Source organism: Populus euphratica, unplaced genomic scaffold (assembly GCF_000495115.2).
Source record: "Populus euphratica unplaced genomic scaffold, PopEup_1.0 scaffold183.1, whole genome shotgun sequence".
Lineage (NCBI taxonomy): Eukaryota > Viridiplantae > Streptophyta > Magnoliopsida > Malpighiales > Salicaceae > Populus > Populus euphratica.
In genome coordinates, this window is record NW_011500064.1 from 200,743 (window position 1) to 219,428 (window position 18,686).

Consider the following 18,686-nt stretch of genomic DNA (forward strand, 5'->3'; position numbering starts at 1 on the left):
TGTTAACAATATCAAACAAATCAAAGTTTGATGAGAAAAATTGGGTTTAGCATTAATCTCGAGTGGGCCTGTAAACTATTTCTACATTTTTAAATAATACATTTTAAGTTATTGCCGTGAATTTTTATAATTTAAATAATACATTTTCTTTTCTATTGCTGTGAATTTAAAAAAAATATAATTAATTGGTTATAGTTATTATAATCACAGAAAAATTAACAAAATTCCAAATAGATCAACTAATCTTTAATGGTGCGTTAAATGATTTACTTATGAATCCTGTAATTACTTATTACAAATTGAATAATAATTAGTTTATATTTTAAAATTAATAATTTATCTTTTAAGCTATAATGATATTATAATATCCATAATGATCAAAATTACAGGATAGTCAAATCATTGAGTGATAAAATAAATTATTAGGATATAATAAATAAATAAATAAATAAAAATTTATATTACGTGACTTCAAGTTAATTGTTATTTGGAACGCAGACCTAGATCAGACCAACTGGGTTTAGCATTAATCAGGAGGTGGGCCTGGAAACTATTTTTATTGGGCTGACGTATTACCCATCCCAAGAAGAGACAGCTCCACTCACGGCTTTGCCTGTGTTACATAATCTTGTTTTCTATTTTGGGCCTTTAGTCCATTGTTGTATTGTACTAAAAGAAAACCCAAGGCCCATTATACTTTTCATTGAATCAAAAGTTTTTTTTTTTTTTTAATGATAAAATCAATATCCTCGAACCCGTTTATACATTGATCAAGATTAAGTTTTCTCGAATGATCTTATAGGATTCCTTTCATATCTGCAATAATGCATCCGAAAGAATTTAATCATGGGCAAGCAAATTAACCCAAATATCTGTTAAAATTAACCAACATGAAATTAAACAAACCAAATGGTTTTCAAAAAAAAAAAATTGGATTATGTTGGTCGGAGATTTAAAAAAAAACTATTTTTTTTGTTTTGATTTTGAACTTAAATCTTAAAAATTAAAAAATTAAATCAAGCTAAATAAAAAAAATTCAGGCATATTAAAAACAAAAACCCAGTTCGCTAAAAATGAAACCATGTAAACAATGTTGAACCGAAATTTAATAAATTAATTAAGTGTGAATCTTAAAATTTGAATATAAAAAAAGAGGAGGGGACATATCTAAATAAAAAAATAAAAAAATAAAAAATATGAGGACAGCTTATTGTTGAAGCAAAAGATGGTAACTTATTAGACGACAGAAGCATCTATCATCAACCCAGAAAAGCACCATCAATTATTGATCCAAAACTTTACTTTTGCGTAATGATGAACGGAGACCCACGAGGGGGAATAGGAGGCGGCTATGACGTGAGGAGCTTCTGTTGATGCACAGAAAGAAGTGGGTCCATAATAACTAGGATGGTCAGCTCAGCAGGATTGGCATTGACGACGAGAAAAGGGAGGCAGGCAGGCAGGCAGGCATGCATGCATGCGGGAGGAGGAGGAGGCCAATGAAGACTCCACAGTCTCTGCTCATTCTCCACGGTACACTCATCTTTCTGCCATTTCTAGTTAAAGAACAAGGAGGAGACTGGCCGGAGGGAATCTCTCCAACTGTATCGTCACGCAAGGCCACTCATCAATCCGTAGGGATGAGATTCTCTCACAGTAATCCTATAGCGCAGATCCCAAAACTAGCAGTCCTGTTTGCCTTATAATATAAGCAATTTCAAACAGTCCCCACCCCCAACACACACACAAAACTCGGCCTACTGGGTATTCCCGTTGATCCCATCATCTGCGGCAGATCTAGATCAATGATTTTTATTTTATTTGTAATTTTTATTTAAAAACTCATCTAAAACAATGTTAATTCATTTGAAAAAAATAAAATAAACGGAGGTACGGTAATTTCTGCTTTTAAATGTTTTTTAGAGTTTGTTTGCTTTGAAAAAGAATCAAATCAATATGTTCTAGTTTTTTTCAATTGAAAATAAATAAAAATCTACAAAATCACTACAATATAATTTCAAGCAAAAAATCAAAAACACTCTAAAGTAGAATCCCATCAAGTAGAATCCCATCAACTCAAAAACACTCTAAAGTAGAATCCCATCAACCCATTAAATTATGAACCTTGTCGGATCTTAGAGGGTGTATGTGAATATATATACAGTAGTTGTTGTTTTTGAAAGTTTTTTTTTTTACACATTAAAATAATATTTTATTTTATTTTTTAAAAGTTATTTTGACAACAAAATCATCTAAAAATATTAATTTAAAATCTAAATTTTATTGGGAGCATAAAAACAAAGATGATACCTATATTTTCGTCTGATATACCTCCTCCGGGCGCAGATCCGTCACATTACACGACTCAGCTGCCTCAATAATTCTTCATGTACGTCCATACCTTACTGTCCCACCATTTTTATTGCGTAGGAAACAATTTTGTATGCCAACCACTCAACTCTTCCATGTGCTGCCACCTCCCTCCCCTCTTCCTTAACCACATCCGAGCAATAATTTATTCCTGGATCTACTCATGCCCTGCCATTTCTGTGATCTTTAATTATATATAATTCCTGCCTATTTATTTAACTCAAAGAATTTAGACCATTGTCTTCCCCTTCTTATGTTTATAATACTACTCGATGGCCCAACTTATGTTAAAATCCCTTTTGTCTCCCTTTCAATCTCTTTAAAAAAACATACAAGACTTCTTCTTTAAGGTTGTGCATTGATTTCCAATTTCAGTTCATCGAGATCTTGTGTATCCATTTTTAAGAATTATTTATTACTTAAAATTATATGCATTAATGTATATAATTCAGATCAGGTTTGAATTGGGTTCACACATCGGACAATAATTTTGGATATTTATATATTGAATTTAAAAAAACATTTATTTTGATGAATATCTATCAAATTTAAATTGAATTATCGTTTCTAACTATAATTTATTTATGCTAATAATTCTTGTGTTACCTTACCCCTCTAATTGCTTGCATGTAAGCTTCATTTTCGCGGGGCCGGTTCAGCTCATATATATATATGGATCTCTTGCACACAGATAATTGGTGATTTTTCACATTTTCTTTTTAATTAGAATAAAGTCTTCACGATCTTGAAAGATTCAGAAGGTATAATTAATTCATCCAATGGACAAATAAAAGGGAGGATTGAAAAGTGGAAACACATCTCGGTGCTATGCATATGGTCTAGCCAGAAAGTAGTTAATCATGTTACCATGAAAAGTATTTCCTTTTCAACAAAAAGAATGTATTAAGAAATGAGCAACATACTTTATATAATATATAATATGTGTTTGGTATTGTGATGTAGTGGGTTTTTAAAAATTATTGTTTATTTAAAAATATTTTTATTTTTTATTTTTTTATATTAATACATCAAAATCATCAAAAAAATACTATAAAACAAATATATTAATACATCAAAATCATCAAAAAATACTATAAAACAATAATTTAATATTTTTTTCAAGTTAAATATACTTTTAAAACACACTCAACTATAATTTTAAATGCAAAAACAAACTACATCTACATCACAACTAAAACTTTGGTTTTAAAAAGTATTTATAACTATAATCCTCGTTAAAAATTATAAAGAAAGAAGGTTTTAGAAATAAATTTAATTAAACCTTATATATATACATGCACACATTAGTAAAATTAATGCATGTATGTTTCCTTACAGATTAGAAAGAAATGAATATGGTTTGTGATGAAAAAAATTTTATTTATCTAATTAAATTAAAAAAAGATATTATAGATCTAGCCTAACTCGATGACTCGCTAATCCAGCCCTTAACTTAGGTCAAATTTCAAGTTGATGGGGTAAAAATTGATTCAGTAAAAAAAATTGAGATAAAGCTATTTTAAATTATCTAGATTATTATCTCAATTTTAATTTATATACCCCTAAACGTACTCTTAATCCACACAAAAAAAAATTACCATTAAGTGTAATAGTTAATTATGAGTCAAAAACTTATTAAAGATTCGACTATTTGGTATTATTGTAGCTTTTGCATTTCATCCGAGCACAAAAAACAATTATTTATACAGTTAAATACATTTTTTTTCCCACTAAACACATCTCAATTTTATAAAAGTTAAAATGACCTCTCTTTTTATTTATAGGGACTTTTTTTTTTATTTTCTATACTCTCTTTTTATTTATAGGGACTTTTTTTTTATTTTCTATACAAAAAATAATCTTAAAATAGTTTTAAATAAATACATATTTTTTTAACATATATATTTTTTAAACCAATACTAAAAATATTTTTAAAAAACTTCTTAATTTTAAAAGTTACCACAGTATCACGTAAGGGTAAACACAAATTAATTCAACATGTCTTCTATCCCAAACCTTTCCTAGACCTAACATAGTTACATGTCCATTAATACATGTAAGTGGATCCCCTGCACAATTTCAACTGTCACAGACCGTACTCAGTGGCAGTACAATTAATGCAATAGCCTCCTTTCTTTTCTTTTTGGCTCGAGCACACACAAATCAAACACCTCTCTCTGTTCATGGCCAAATCACACGCTCTCTTCCTGCTTCTGCTACTGCTTCTTGTCGATGCTTGTCGTCCCTCACATCAACAAGACCAAAACAAGATAAGCAGCAATGATCTCGCAGCTCTAGCAGCCGTAAAAGACAGCCTGACGGACATTCCAGGCTCAAACTTCTTCTCCACCTGGGACTTCACTTCGCCAGATCCCTGCTCAGCCTTCTCTGGCATTACTTGTTCTCTCAACCGAGTCACCATTCTCACACTCGGCACTGGTGTCTCTAGCTCACGTGGACTGGCTGGCTTCCTCTCCCCTTCAGTCTCCAACCTCACCGAATTAACCCAGCTCGTCCTCTACCCCGGCCTCGTCACTGGCCCTATCCCTCCTCAACTGGGTCTGCTCAGCAACCTCCGAGTTCTCTCCTTAACCAACAATCGCTTAAAAGGCCCCATACCCAGTTCACTATCCTCGCTCCCTAACTTACACACTCTCGATCTGAGTTACAACCAGCTCACCGGGACAGTCCCGCCGGGTCTCTTCACTGGGCTGTCCCAGTTGAAAGTCTTGATTCTGGCTTCAAACCAATTATCCGGCGAGTTGCCAAGAATCGTGTCAGCAGAGATCCTGCATTTAGATTTGAAAGACAACAGTTTAACGGGGACATTGCCGTTAAGGCTGCCGTCAACGATCCGTTACTTGTCAGCATCGAAGAACATGATGAGGGGCCCACTCAACGGGCTACAATCGTTATCGGAGTTAGAGTTTCTCGACTTAAGCATGAACCAATTCAGTGGGCCCATACCTTCCTCTCTCTTGAGGCCCCCCCTCTCTTCATTGTTTTTGCAACGGAACAATTTATCAGGTGGGGTCCCAACATCATTACCACCATCATCTTTAATGTACGGCGAGGGATCAATCGTGGACTTGAGCCACAATCTCCTGACAGGTGAATTATCACCCGTTCTGGCCGCGGTGGAGACGTTGTTCTTGAATAACAACCGGCTGACGGGGAGGGTCCCGGAGGAGTACGTGAAGAATGTGTACGGAGGCAGCACAAAGACATTGTACTTGCAACATAATTATATAACAGGGTTTCCATTGGAAGCAGGGTTGGGATTGCCAGATACAGTGTCGTTATGCTTGACGTATAATTGCATGGTTCCACCAGTAGGGTTCAAGGGATGCCCCGCCGCCAGTGATGGCGAGCAGCTATCAAGGCCAGAGTCGCAATGTGCGGTGTTCAACCATGGAAGATCTATACCTTAACATTGATTGAGGGGTGATCATAACATGTAACATTCACAATTCTAAAGAGTAGCCATCAATACTGGATAGGGGATAAGAAGAATAGAGAAATAGGAGAGAAATCTTAAAATAATCATGTCTAAATGAAGGTTCGAATATACTTTTTTTTTCTTCTTCTTATATCTATAATTCTCTTTAAAGTGATCTCATTACATAAATATTGATAATTATTTATTGAGTATTTTAAAATTTCTTCAAGATAACATCCAAATTCCAACAATTATTGATCAATTTTATATGACCGATGAAGGATCAAGATCATACATGCTTGTCAAGAGAAATATACAGATTAAGTGCATAGTTTCCAAGTTATTCACACTACAGCAATAAATTGAAGACAACAATCATCTCCGATTCCAATTGGAAAAGGTGTATTAAAGGAAACTTGGAGAACCGTTTAATTTAAAAAAATTAATAAAATATATTTTTAATATTAAAACAGTGATATATTATATTAGTTCAAACTTTATAACTTTATTCATAAAATCTACTATTCAAACTCAAATATATTTAATTTTTTTAATAATTTGATAACAAAAATAAATACTTGTAAAAATTAAATATCAACAAAAAATTAAAATATTTATTTTTAAAATTATAATAATCTCATAAAATAAAAAGATAGATTATGATGATTCTAAAATAAATAAAATAATTAAGGATTAGACTGAAAAGAAGATAATATAAAGATAAAATTAAAAAAAAATAAAAGGAGAAAAGCTTGAAAAATTTATTGTACAGAATCGATAAATGGAGTAATATATATATATATATATATATATATTGTTAGCTTGGTATGAGTGCTGTTGTCCCATATGCGTGAAATTTATTGTACAAAATCGATAAATATTGCATAGTACGAGAAAGGTGTGACTCCATCAAGATAATAACACCAAAAAATTAATGGATGAATAAATAAATCACGGATATCTGGCTGAACAGTTCCAATTTACAAGCCATATGAGTATATTTTCTAGAGATTATTTTTAAAATTATTTAAAAATTTACTTTGTATAAAATACATTAAAATAATTAAAAAAACATTAAAAATTAAATTTGAAATTAAATTATTTTACTATTAGATTGCAACCTCGGACACCATCTTCACCATGCATATATATACTTGTTATGAGTTTTGTGTTTTAAAAAATATATATTAAAATATTTTTTATTTTTTAAAAATTACTTTTATATCGAAACATCAAAACATTTAAAAAATATAAAAAGATCAATTTAAAACTAAAAACATTTTAAAATATACTTAGACTGTAATATCGAAGACCATCCTTACCATGCATATATATACTTGTTTTAAGTGTTGTGTTTTAAAAATTATATATTAAAATAATTTTTTTTATTTTTTATTTTAGAGCATAAAAAAAATTAATCTAAAATTAAAAAAAAAAACACTTAGACTACAATACCAAACATTATTATCCTCAATATATCACGCACATGCTTGTTTTGAGTTTTGTGTGCGCCTACCCTCCCCTCATTTTCCTACCATCGAAATTGATGTGAACTTATTGTTAATTTCTTCAAGCATGAGTGTTAACAACTACAGATCTAATCCGATCAAAATCCTAGTAATAAATAAAATAATTAAGGATTAGACTGAAAGAAAATAATATAAAGATAGAATTTTAAAAAAATAAAAGGAGAAAAGCTTGAGAAATTTATTGTACAAAATCGATAAATAGAATAATATATATATATATATATATATATATATATATCTTGGTACGAGTGCTGTTGTCCCATATACGTGAAATTTATTGTACAAAATCGATAAATATTGCATAGTACGAGAAAGGTGTGACTCCATCAAGATAATAACACCAAAAAATTAATGGATGAATAAATAAATCACGGATATTTGGCTGAACAGTTCCAATTTACAAGCCACCATGAGTACATTTTCCAGAAATTATTTTAAAAATTATTTAAAATTTTATTTTTTATATAGCATATTAAAACAATTTAAAAATATTAAAAATTAAATTTGAAATTAAATTATTTTACAATTAGATCGCAATGTGGAACACCATCTTCACCATGCATATACATACTTGTTTTGAATTTTGTATTTTAAAAAATATATATTAAAATATTTTTTATATAGACACATTAAAACATTTAAAAAATATAAAAAATAAATTTAAAACTAAAAAACTTTAAAAATACACTTGGACTGCAATGTTGAATACCATCTTCACCATGCATATACATGCTTGTTTTGTTTTGAGTATTGTGTTTTAAATATATATATATTAAAATAATTTTTTTTAGTGCATCAAAACAATTAAAAATTAAAAAAATTAATCTAAAATTAAAAAAAAAAAAACTTAGACTACAATACCAAACATCATTATCCTCATAATATCACGCACATGCTTGTTTTGAGTTTTGTGTGCGCCTACCCTCCCCTCATTTTCCTACCATACAAATTGAGGTGAACTTATTGTTAATTTCTTAAGCATGAGTGTTAACAACTGCATATCTAATCCGATCAAAATCCTATTTATTTTTTATTTTATTTTATTTTTTTGATTTACGTGGGGTGTCCGGGTCAGCTTACGCGCACCACGACTAATCCCCACGGCCCGCTGAACATCCTGCAAGTCCAGTGAGCAGGTAAGGCACCGCGAGGGTGACAGACGTGCATGGTGAGGTTCGAACCCAGGTGCGGAGGAAGGGGACAAGCCCCTCCCACCGCTAGGCCAGAACCTCATTTGCCCTATTTATTAACCATATAGGTGATGCCCAAGTAGTAAAACTTTGGGACTAAGAGATTTGTTCTCTCTGTGGTCTCAGGTTCGAGTCCTTGGTTACTTATATGTTAGCCACTAGAGGTTTACATGGTTGTTAACTTCAGGGCCCGTGGAATTAGTCATGATGCACGCAAGCTGGTCCAAACACCACGTTAATTTTAAAAAAAAAATCCTATTAATTAATTAATTAATTGGCCATCTAATCAATATGGTCGACATTAAAGATTAATTAGTGCTCGTTTTGGGCACCCTTCTCTTCTGCTTTTAGTCATGGGAGCCCACTCCAAAAGCATCCAAATAATGCAATATATTATTTTTGGCATAACCGAAAGAAGAACCCCAAACAGGGCCTAAAGCTTGTAAAACCGAACAGAAAAAACAAAACAAAGCCCACCCGATTTAAATGGTGGGTCTATCACAAACCCACTTGAAGAAAATAAAAAAATAAATAAAATTATTACATATGATACTTCAATTTGATACCTTTATTTAAAAAAAAAAACCATACACTTATCACTTCATATTTAAAAAAAAAAATATTACAACGGTCCTGCAAAATAAATTAGTTGTCATCATCACGGGACCAATCCATATCTTGGCATATATAATAATACTTTGAAGAATATCATAAAAACCTTTGTACGTACATATATAATTTAGAATAATTATTTCATTTTTATAAAAAATCTCTGTACACAATTTATAACGCCACTCGGTCTTCGCATTCTGGTTTTTACATCCAGCTTCTGCTGTCTGAAAATCGAGAGTGAGCAGTGTCTTGTTCAAGCTATAGTGGTAAGGCCTTGTACTTGTAAGATGGGATTTTTAAACGAACGTTAGTTAAAATCAAAAACATGCAAATCACTTTAAAAACTCAAAAATCAGATTAAAATCATGATTTTGAAATCATTCTTACAATTCAACTAAAATATAATATATTTGCAATGCAACAATAGACATTTTTCATAGCCTCTCTTAGCCTGTTTATTATTCTCTGTCGTTCAACAATCAACCACCAGCAGCATCCCTTTTCTCTTTTTTTTTTTAATTTCCCATCATCGAGGACCAACAGCGGAGTCCTCTTCACCAGCCATAGTAGGTTGTTCTGCGTACACTTGTATTTTTAGACATTTTAGCTCTTGAAACGGTCTTTTTACTCTTTCCTCCCCTTCCCATCATGCGCTGCACTGGGTGAGGATCAACTAAAATAATATAACCGTGAAGACTATAACTTAATTAATTAAATTTTAAATTTATTTATTAAAAATTATTAGGTTAAATGTTATAAATCTAATTATTAAAGATTTAGTAGTCGTTAATTTCAGAATCAACTAAAATAATATAATCACAAAGAATATAATTTAATTGGTGAGGCTTTGAATTTATTCACTATAAGTTATCAATTTAAATATTATAAATTTTAGAATTAATAAAGGCTTGTCTAATTATTAATTTCAAAATCTTAAGATATTAGTTAAAATACATACATGTGTAAACAAGCTTGAGTATTATTAAAATAATAATAATACAATGTAATATCACAGTAGTGGCACTGTTATGCGGAGGGTTTAATGTATATATATATATATTCATATTCAGACTGGGGTGGAGAGGGATCGGGGATGATCCATTCCATGCTATTTTTTGATGCATTTCATGGAAAAAGGAAAAATGGAAATGGGATCATTCTGTTTTCGAATCATCAATCAAGAATGACAGTAGTGGTGGTGGCAGAGCCTGGCCAGAAGACTGGTTACAGGAGGTGGAAACCCTCAATTATGTCAAAAATACGATTTTAACAGAGCTTGGATATAAGCACAAAATCACACCAAATCCATTGCATTGCATGTGGTGGTGTTGCTTATTCTTCAATCAAAGAAATGACCCAGAGATTCGACAGCAGTACTGCAGATGACTTTGCCCTCTAGTGGATTAGCATGGACATGCGCGTGCATGCTTAAGCCACTGATTTCTTTTCTTTTTAGAATTGCATTTAAGTGGATTTTAAAAATGTCTTTGATTTGATGGTATCAAGAATAAAGTATATAATGTAAAAAATATATATTTTAATGTGTTTGTAAATAAAAAAAATTTTAAAATTATTTTAATATATCATGATATCAAACCCTTTGTAATTACGTGCTTTACAACCTATTTTTTAAAGTGTTTTTTAAATTAATTTTCACTTAAAAATTAATGTTTTTTATATATTTTTAAATAATTTTAATATACTAATATCAAGAATAAAATAAAGATATAAAATAACATCATTTCAATCAATTTTAAATTATAAAAAAAAACTCCACTAGAATAACATCATTTCAATCAATTTTAAATTAAAAAAAATTCCACTATTAAGATTTATTTAATTATTAATTTTAAAATCTTAAGATATTAGATAAAATACATGTAAAGAAGCTTGAACATTATTAAAATAATAATAATACACTGTAATATCACAGTAGTGGCACTGTTATGGGGAGGGTTTAATGTATATATATATATATTCATATTCAGACTGGGGTGGAGAGGGATCGGGGATGATCCATTCCATGCTATTTTTTGATGCATTTCATGGAAAAAGGAAAAATGGAAATGGGATCATTCTGTTTTCGAATCATCAATCAAGAATGACAGTAGTGGTGGTGCGCGCAAGCTAGCCCGGACACCCACATTTATTTAAAAAAAAAAATGACAGTAGTGGTGGTGGCAGAGCCTGGCCAGAAGACTGGTTACAGGAGGTGGAAACCCTCAATTATGTCAAAAATACGATTTTAACAGAGCTTGGATATAAGCACAAAATCACACCAAATCCATTGCATTGCATGTGGTGGTGTTGCTTATTCTTCAATCAAAGAAATGACCCAGAGATTCGACAGCAGTACTGCAGATGACTTTGCCCTCTAGTGGATTAGCATGGACATGCGCGTGCATGCTTAAGCCACTGATTTCTTTTCTTTTTAGAATTGCATTTAAGTGGATTTTAAAAATGTCTTTGATTTGATGGTATCAAGAATAAAGTATATAATGTAAAAAATATATATTTTAATGTGTTTGTAAATAAAAAAAATTTTAAAATTATTTTAATATATCATGATATCAAACCCTTTGTAATTACGTGCTTTACAACCTATTTTTTAAAGTGTTTTTTAAATTAATTTTCTCTTAAAAATTAATGTTTTTTATATATTTTTAAATAATTTTAATATACTAATATCAAGAATAAAATAAAAATATAAAATAACATCATTTCAATCAATTTTAAATTATAAAAAAAAACTCCACTAGAGTACAAAACACAACACCTACTTCAAATCATTCATTACTTAATTTCCTCCTTTTTTTTTTGGGTTTTCCGAAAGATATGAAGAACATTTTTGGCACGACTGCAACAAATGAATTGATTTTAACTTATGGTCACTTCAAATCAGGGGAGAAATCCGCAGAACCTTTCGACAATAAAGCATGCATGCACTTTGGGATTTGGATGATGCTTGATTTCCAAGATAATTAGGCGCACACATGGCATGCCCTTTTAGCCACAATAATGGAGATATTGGCTTAGTTGTCTGGCCTAACAACTCAGATTATGACTTTTATATATGCAATTATTCTTTTAAAATCATTTGGTACCCTTTTTTTTTTTTATGTTTTGCAATTTCTATTTTGTTTTTAGTTTTTAGTTTTTTTAAAAAAAATAATGAGTTCGAAATTAAACTAGTTTGATTTCAGCCTAGTCTAATTATAAATCCAATCTTAAATTGATTTTGAAACATACCGACTTGATTCCAGCTCTATTTCAAAATATTTCTTGATTATAATCCAATCAATATTTTAAATATATCAACCATGTTTTCATATATTTTAAATTTAGTTATACCTTAATACTTAGATTTGATATCAATGTAATTAAATTGTAAATTTTAAATCATAGAACAACATTACAAAAAAACAAGTTTTATAGAATCACTTGTTCATCAAAAACTTTGAAACAAAGACTAATAAATCTTCATATCTTATTCTTATTTTTTTAAGATGAAAACAGAGAATGAAAACATTGAATTGTAAATGTCTTAGTCATCGTCTACATGGATCAATCACACATGTAGAGTGTCAAGGCTAAAGAGCCAATCAATTGTAATGATCCAAGCCAACTGAACTTAAATGATTGGTTTCAACCTCGACTTAAATGCCCTGCCTCGTGCTGCGGATGTCGCGTTTAAAAACAGTTATTTTATAAAATATATTTTATTTAAAAATATATTAAAATAATAATTTATATTTTTAAAAATTTATTTTTAACATCAATATATATATCTAAATGATATAAAAACACCCTAAAATATTAATTTAAAATCAAATAATTAATATTTTTTAAAAAAAATTCAAAACATGAAAACAAACTTGTCATCCCTCTCTTGTACATGATTCTTTAGAGGGAATCAAAAGAAGTTGTCTGTGATTGGTTTTTCTCAGAGCTGTGTGGGAGTATTTATAGACAGTGCCAGCCAGCGTGCCTTTTTGTAACTTGTAAAAAGCCTAATCATGCATGGTTCAAAATCCTCTTCTTTGGTGTCCCAACCTTCCATCAAAACAAGACACTGTCTGGAAAGAGCACAGTAGGAGTTTGAAATTTTACGAAATGCGTTGCATTCTTGGATACTCATTTCGATGGTTACATTCATTGCACCGATATTATATTGTAGTATTTGAGACTGTAGTAGGAATTAATTTTTGAAATATTTTTTATTTAAAAATATATCAAAGTATTTTTTAAAAGTTTATTTTTAATATAAACACATTAAAACAATTTAAAATTATAAAAAAATTCATAAATTTTTTAAAATGGTTTTTTAAGAAAAAAACACATAATAAAAAAACTAAGGAAAAAAATTATAAATTAAAATAATAAAGATCAAATTAAAAAAATAATATATGATAAATTATAATTTGAGAATTAAATTGAAAATATTTTATAAAAGAGCTAAGGATGAAAATAAACAATAAAAAAACATAAAGACTAGAATTTACAAATAAAAAAAACACAAACATGTGCTTTATTTGAAAAAGAAAAAATACAAAATAAAAAAAAACAATCATCGACAATATACCATCTATCATCAACTATCATGTATTATATTATCAGGAAAATGATATAATGATGCTTTCAGGAATATAACGAAATAGCAAGTTTAACTACCGGATAATATCATATGTGTTACAAACATGCATACTTGTAATAAGCATATATCAACAACTTTTTTATATAAATTATTTTAAAATTTATAAAAAAACTAAATAATTTATGGTTAATAATTATAAATTTTATTAATTTTTTGATAAATTCATCATTTCATTGCACAAAAAATTTAGAAAACAATAATATATCCCCGAAGAATGACAAATTAACATCTAAAAAGATCAAATTACCTCAACAATCAAGGCTTCTATGTTTTCACTAAAGGGTAAAATAACATTTTAGTGTAACAATACATAGTAATTTATCATATCTAATACTTTTGTGAATATTAATTTTATGTTAATAATTGGATTGGAATACAGATGAATTGCATATTATAGTTAGTAAACCGTACAGAATATTTGAAAAGGAAAATATTCTCCCATGATCATGACATCACAAAAGTAAGCACCTATTATTATCTGGGCCATATATATATATATATATTATTGATCGAATCATTCGTTAAATTATTTCTCCCCCTTAGAATATCGAAAAACTAGCTGATATTGTTTAATAATAATAGAAAAATGATTAGCAGTGTTATTTATTATCAAATATATGTATTTATAATAATAAGAAAAACCACATAAATTAATTTAACATCAAATAAATCTCAATATTATAGTAAAATTTTAAAAATAAATATGCTTATAGCATAAAGTGGATTACTAATTATTTACAATCAATTATATAATTACATTGTTTTTAATAATTATTATAAAAACTCATTAAAAAAAACATTATTCTTTCCGTTCAATTTCCATTACAACTTCAACTAAAATCATATGCAAAATGTAATAAATTTTTAATTAAAAGATTTAACTATTTAGTTAATTATAAATGATTAAACATCACTTTAAGTTATTAAATCCAATTCAATTCATGATTCAATTCAAGAATTAATTTATATTCAAGAATTAATTTATATGTTAGGCTGGTTAATCTAAATCAATTAATAATGATGTAGTTTTAAGATTTTTTAAAAAAAATTAAAAAATATTATTTAAAAAAAAATTACAAAACAAAAGTTAAAACAAGTTTTGATCACATTACTCAGGTCTTACTAGATACAATTCCACTCGGATTTTTTTTAAACCTGACCAAGAAAGGTCTCGGATCAACTCATGAAATTGAGGAGGTCTAAGAACATATATCGTCCCCATATCATCCCCACATTGAATTCATATATATTAATTTGTTGTGCCTAGTTTGACTACTACTAGGCACTCTAATTTTCAGATTTTTGTCAATCATGAATAGCAAACAAGTGAATAAGATGATCATTGATGCCATAAATTATTTAATATATTATTATCTAATTAAGTCTTGCTTTTCAAACATCAATTTTGTAGGTAATGATAGGACATTAGATCAACCAATATAAGATTCCTGGGTCTTTAATGACTACTAGTACCTGTAAAAGGTTAATAAAGAGCCCGTGAATTTTGCTCCCTCTAAGTTTACAGGATACAAACATGATTTTTACTCCCAATAAACAAAACAGAAGATGAGAATATATAATTAGCTGGTAGGGTCTCCTCGACCTTTTTCCACTGTTTTTGATTCTTGGATTTGATGAATTTACCTAAATTGGTTCCAAATAATCTAGGATAATAATATATAAAGATTTTTTTATTAAAATAAAAAAGTTAAAATATTGCTTTATTTTTAAAAATTAAATCAAGTTTTAACTATATCAATTGAGTTACAAGTTGATTTATTATACCAGCATGATTCCTTTCACCTGATTTAATTTAAAATTATATTTTTTTAGATAAATTTATTTATCAGGCTGTATGTCGATTTGATATGTTTTGAAAATATATGATCATTTCTAATAATTGATGTCTAGATGAATTCAATACACAGATTATTTCCTGTTTTCTCCCTCCCCGAACTCTCTCTATATATAGCATTTGTTCTCATCTCAGGGCACTGCAAACAATTTGCACTCCAGCATGCCTTCAGCACTGATGCAAACACATGATAGGGAGCCACCCTGCTTTCAAAGAGAAAGCAACCATCTTCTGATCACAACAGACCCCAAGCCTCGTCTCCGATGGACTCTCGAGCTTCATGAACGATTTGTCGATGCTGTCACCCTGCTTGGAGGACCAGACAGTAATTAGTCATCAACTCTTCTTCTCACTAGCAATATATATATATATGCTCAAGAATTCATCACGCATGCATGGAGTATTATATATATATATATGATCTTGTGTCACTGACTGTTAACTGACCATCTGCCGAAATCCTCACCTTGTTTCTCCTGCTTTCTTTTCCATGTCTGAACCCAATCTAGAGGCCACACCTAAGGCCATTATGAGAATTATGGGAGTTAAGGGTCTGACCCTTTATCACTTGAAGAGCCACCTTCAGGTTAATTTCTTCTTCATTTCTCTAGATTTTCAGCTACACATATCTTGCCATCTTAGGATATCTTATTTCAGTTATTTATTGACTATGTACACAGAAATTTAGGCTTGGAAAGCAACCACAGAATTATCTCAATGAACAGGCAATTAGAGATGGTAAGGAGCTAGGGTTCCATCATGCCTCCTTTTCTACTTACTAGTTTATATCCTTCAATTCCTGCTGCTGGTCTACTTCTCTTAACTGTCCTGCAAATGGGAGTTTGTGGCATTTGTATCGGTATGTAATCTAATTCAGTCTCTCTCTTTTTAGCAGCAACTGGTCATCTAAAAAACCTACAAGATGCTGCTACAGCCAGAATCTTCGGTGATGGCTTGAACAAGTACGTGTATATATATAAAGGCAACTCGGCCAGTGTTTTCTACCCATAACAGTTTCAAGTATATTTTAGACAATGGAAACTATCATCATTTCATTCATAGGTTTCCTTCAACATTTTATCAGGAACATCCACCGAAATGAAGTGCTTGGAACGCAAATACAAGCACAGAGGACTTTAGATGAGCAATTAAAGGTAAATCCTAAGAAATTACAGAAAACCTTAAGGCTAGTGACAAAAATTTCAAGTTCTCTGTCTTAAAAAGGTGGGGGAAAGCTCCTTACCTTTCCGAGTACTCTGTTCTCATTGTCCTAATAGGTAAAGCACCACCTTCAAAAGAGAATTGATGCACAGAGAAAGTATATGCAAACAATTCTAGAAAACGCGTACAGAACAGTCTCTGCAGAAAATAGGCTTTTTGACGATCAACGAGTTGTATCAGAAATGGGCAACATGAAAGAAATAGTTTCTGCTTCAAACTTTCCAACTATACAGGACTTGCAAACTTATGGGGATCATTCTTATGATGGATTTCTGCCAACTGATGATAGCATGAGTAGCTGCTCAATCCCCATGATTTCATATGATAATATGCAGCTACAACATCTAGGAACATTAGCACCATGCCTAGCATCAGAAGAGGAGCTACATCAAATGTCTTACAATTGATGGCTGCACGCTCAAAGCTTCATCGGATTAATTATATTCGTTTCTTCACAGATACTGTTATAAAGCAAAAGCGAGATCATGCTCCCAATTTGCTCTTCATTCATTCCAACTCTAGTAATATCATAGTTAGAACATTCTAGGAACGTTTTTTCCTCAATGAACCAGTAGTTGCATATGATAAAAGAGATCCTTTGTGTATTTCTTACAAGAACAGTGTTTTTCCTTTAGCAGATATCATATCCCACTACCAGAAAGGGGATAAAATAACAATGATCTGATCCTGCAAATAATGCATGAATGGAATCTGGATCAGAAAGCACACCGGATTGTTAATTATAGGATCATCTGTGACTAGATATCAAAGGCATGTTATAATGGTATTTAGAGTTCTCAGCGTGTGAGGGATTGTGTGATTGTTAGCATTCAAACATGTTCTCATCCTACCATTTTCAACTACATCAATTTTTCGTGGCAAACACAAAACATGTCTTAGGTGTTCTCCAATTTTCTTTTCTTTTTGTCTTTTTTCTATAATAAATCACACAAATTTTCAACACTGATTCCGACTGCCAGACTGGTCAATTATCACCATTTTCAAAAACAACAATCAATTTCACGGATTTGTCTCATGCAGACTTTAACTCAGGAAATGGAGCAATAACTCGTGCCTAAAGACAAAATGAAGAAAAGATAACAGCAATTTATAGATGCGCTGCTTGATTATAAAAACCAGCTCAAAATTCACTAGACATTGTGCTTGCAACTGGGACAACACGTATGATGAAGCCATAGCAAGAATTATATGAGATGAAGAAGATACCTTGAATTTGTGCCAGCACTGCAATAAAATTGAGAACCATCATGGTCCCACTTGGGAAGCTTTGAAGGATCACAAACCGGACCAGAAAGAGTCTTTACATAAAAAAATTTTAAAAAAATTATTTACATTAGATTTACTAAATAGAAAGCCTAGACAAGAAGAACAAAAACGACAAATTCGAAGCATAAAATTATATACCCTTGCTTTGCTCCTCGTATCCATTCCTGATCCACCAATCCTCTTCAAGAATTAAACAAAAGCATAGGTTGCTTGCTTGCTTGGTTACAAAACACAGCAAACCAAACCATATCCATCAGCAAAAAGCAACAAGACCAGAGATTAGCCATGTTTAACTATCATAAAAACTTGACATAACTCCAACCTCCATGGAAAAATTAAGAACATGGGATCATTTCAAAAATGACATCAATCCCGTTTGTTTTTAATCAACAAACCAAAGATAAACTTACTGATTAGAAACAAACGGGATTCAATTAAATATCAAGCTTGGCTTTACATTATTAATGACCGGAAAAAAACTAATTAATTTAGAACAATTGCCTCCAACTATGAAAGTTTCTCCTTAAAA

At 30.4% G+C, this 18,686-nt stretch overlaps 2 protein-coding genes and 1 long non-coding RNA gene across 3 annotated transcripts; 2 read left to right on the top strand and 1 right to left on the bottom strand.

Annotated features, from left to right (window-relative positions):
- The first annotated feature begins 4,440 nt into the window (after window positions 1-4,440).
- Window positions 4,441-5,979, top strand: LOC105108168 (putative leucine-rich repeat receptor-like serine/threonine-protein kinase At2g24130). Its single transcript, XM_011002367.1, has one exon. It carries the CDS (start codon window positions 4,554-4,556, stop codon window positions 5,799-5,801), a length of 1,248 nt encoding a protein of 415 aa, XP_011000669.1. The 5' UTR covers window positions 4,441-4,553; the 3' UTR covers window positions 5,802-5,979.
- A 9,820-nt stretch (window positions 5,980-15,799) lies between these two features.
- Window positions 15,800-17,294, top strand: LOC105108170 (myb family transcription factor APL-like). The gene is made up of 6 exons (XM_011002368.1): window positions 15,800-15,974; window positions 16,159-16,235; window positions 16,330-16,387; window positions 16,545-16,611; window positions 16,734-16,803; window positions 16,927-17,294. The coding sequence occupies exons 1-6, from the start codon at window positions 15,812-15,814 to the stop codon at window positions 17,275-17,277; spliced, it is 786 nt and encodes a 261-aa protein (XP_011000670.1). The 5' UTR covers window positions 15,800-15,811; the 3' UTR covers window positions 17,278-17,294.
- Window positions 15,870-18,676, bottom strand: LOC105108169 (uncharacterized). The gene is made up of 4 exons (XR_838999.1): window positions 18,296-18,676; window positions 18,098-18,189; window positions 16,116-17,008; window positions 15,870-15,955 (listed from the first exon to the last, which is right to left on the bottom strand). It is a non-coding gene; the product is annotated as an uncharacterized LOC105108169 (long non-coding RNA).
- Window positions 18,677-18,686: the final 10 nt, after the last annotated feature.

What these genes read in the sequence shown, in the direction of transcription:
- LOC105108170 (XM_011002368.1), top strand. Translation starts at nt 15,812, where the DNA reads ATGCCTTCAGCACTGATGCAAACACATGATAGGGAGCCACCCTGCTTT. An exon ending in CCTGCTTGGAGGACCAGACA is followed by an intron (nt 15,975 to 16,158) that starts GTAATTAGTCAT and finishes AACCCAATCTAG; the next exon opens with AGGCCACACCTAAGGCCATT. An exon ending in TTCGGTGATGGCTTGAACAA is followed by an intron (nt 16,612 to 16,733) that starts GTACGTGTATAT and finishes ACATTTTATCAG; the next exon opens with GAACATCCACCGAAATGAAG.
- LOC105108168 (XM_011002367.1), top strand. Translation starts at nt 4,554, where the DNA reads ATGGCCAAATCACACGCTCTCTTCCTGCTTCTGCTACTGCTTCTTGTC.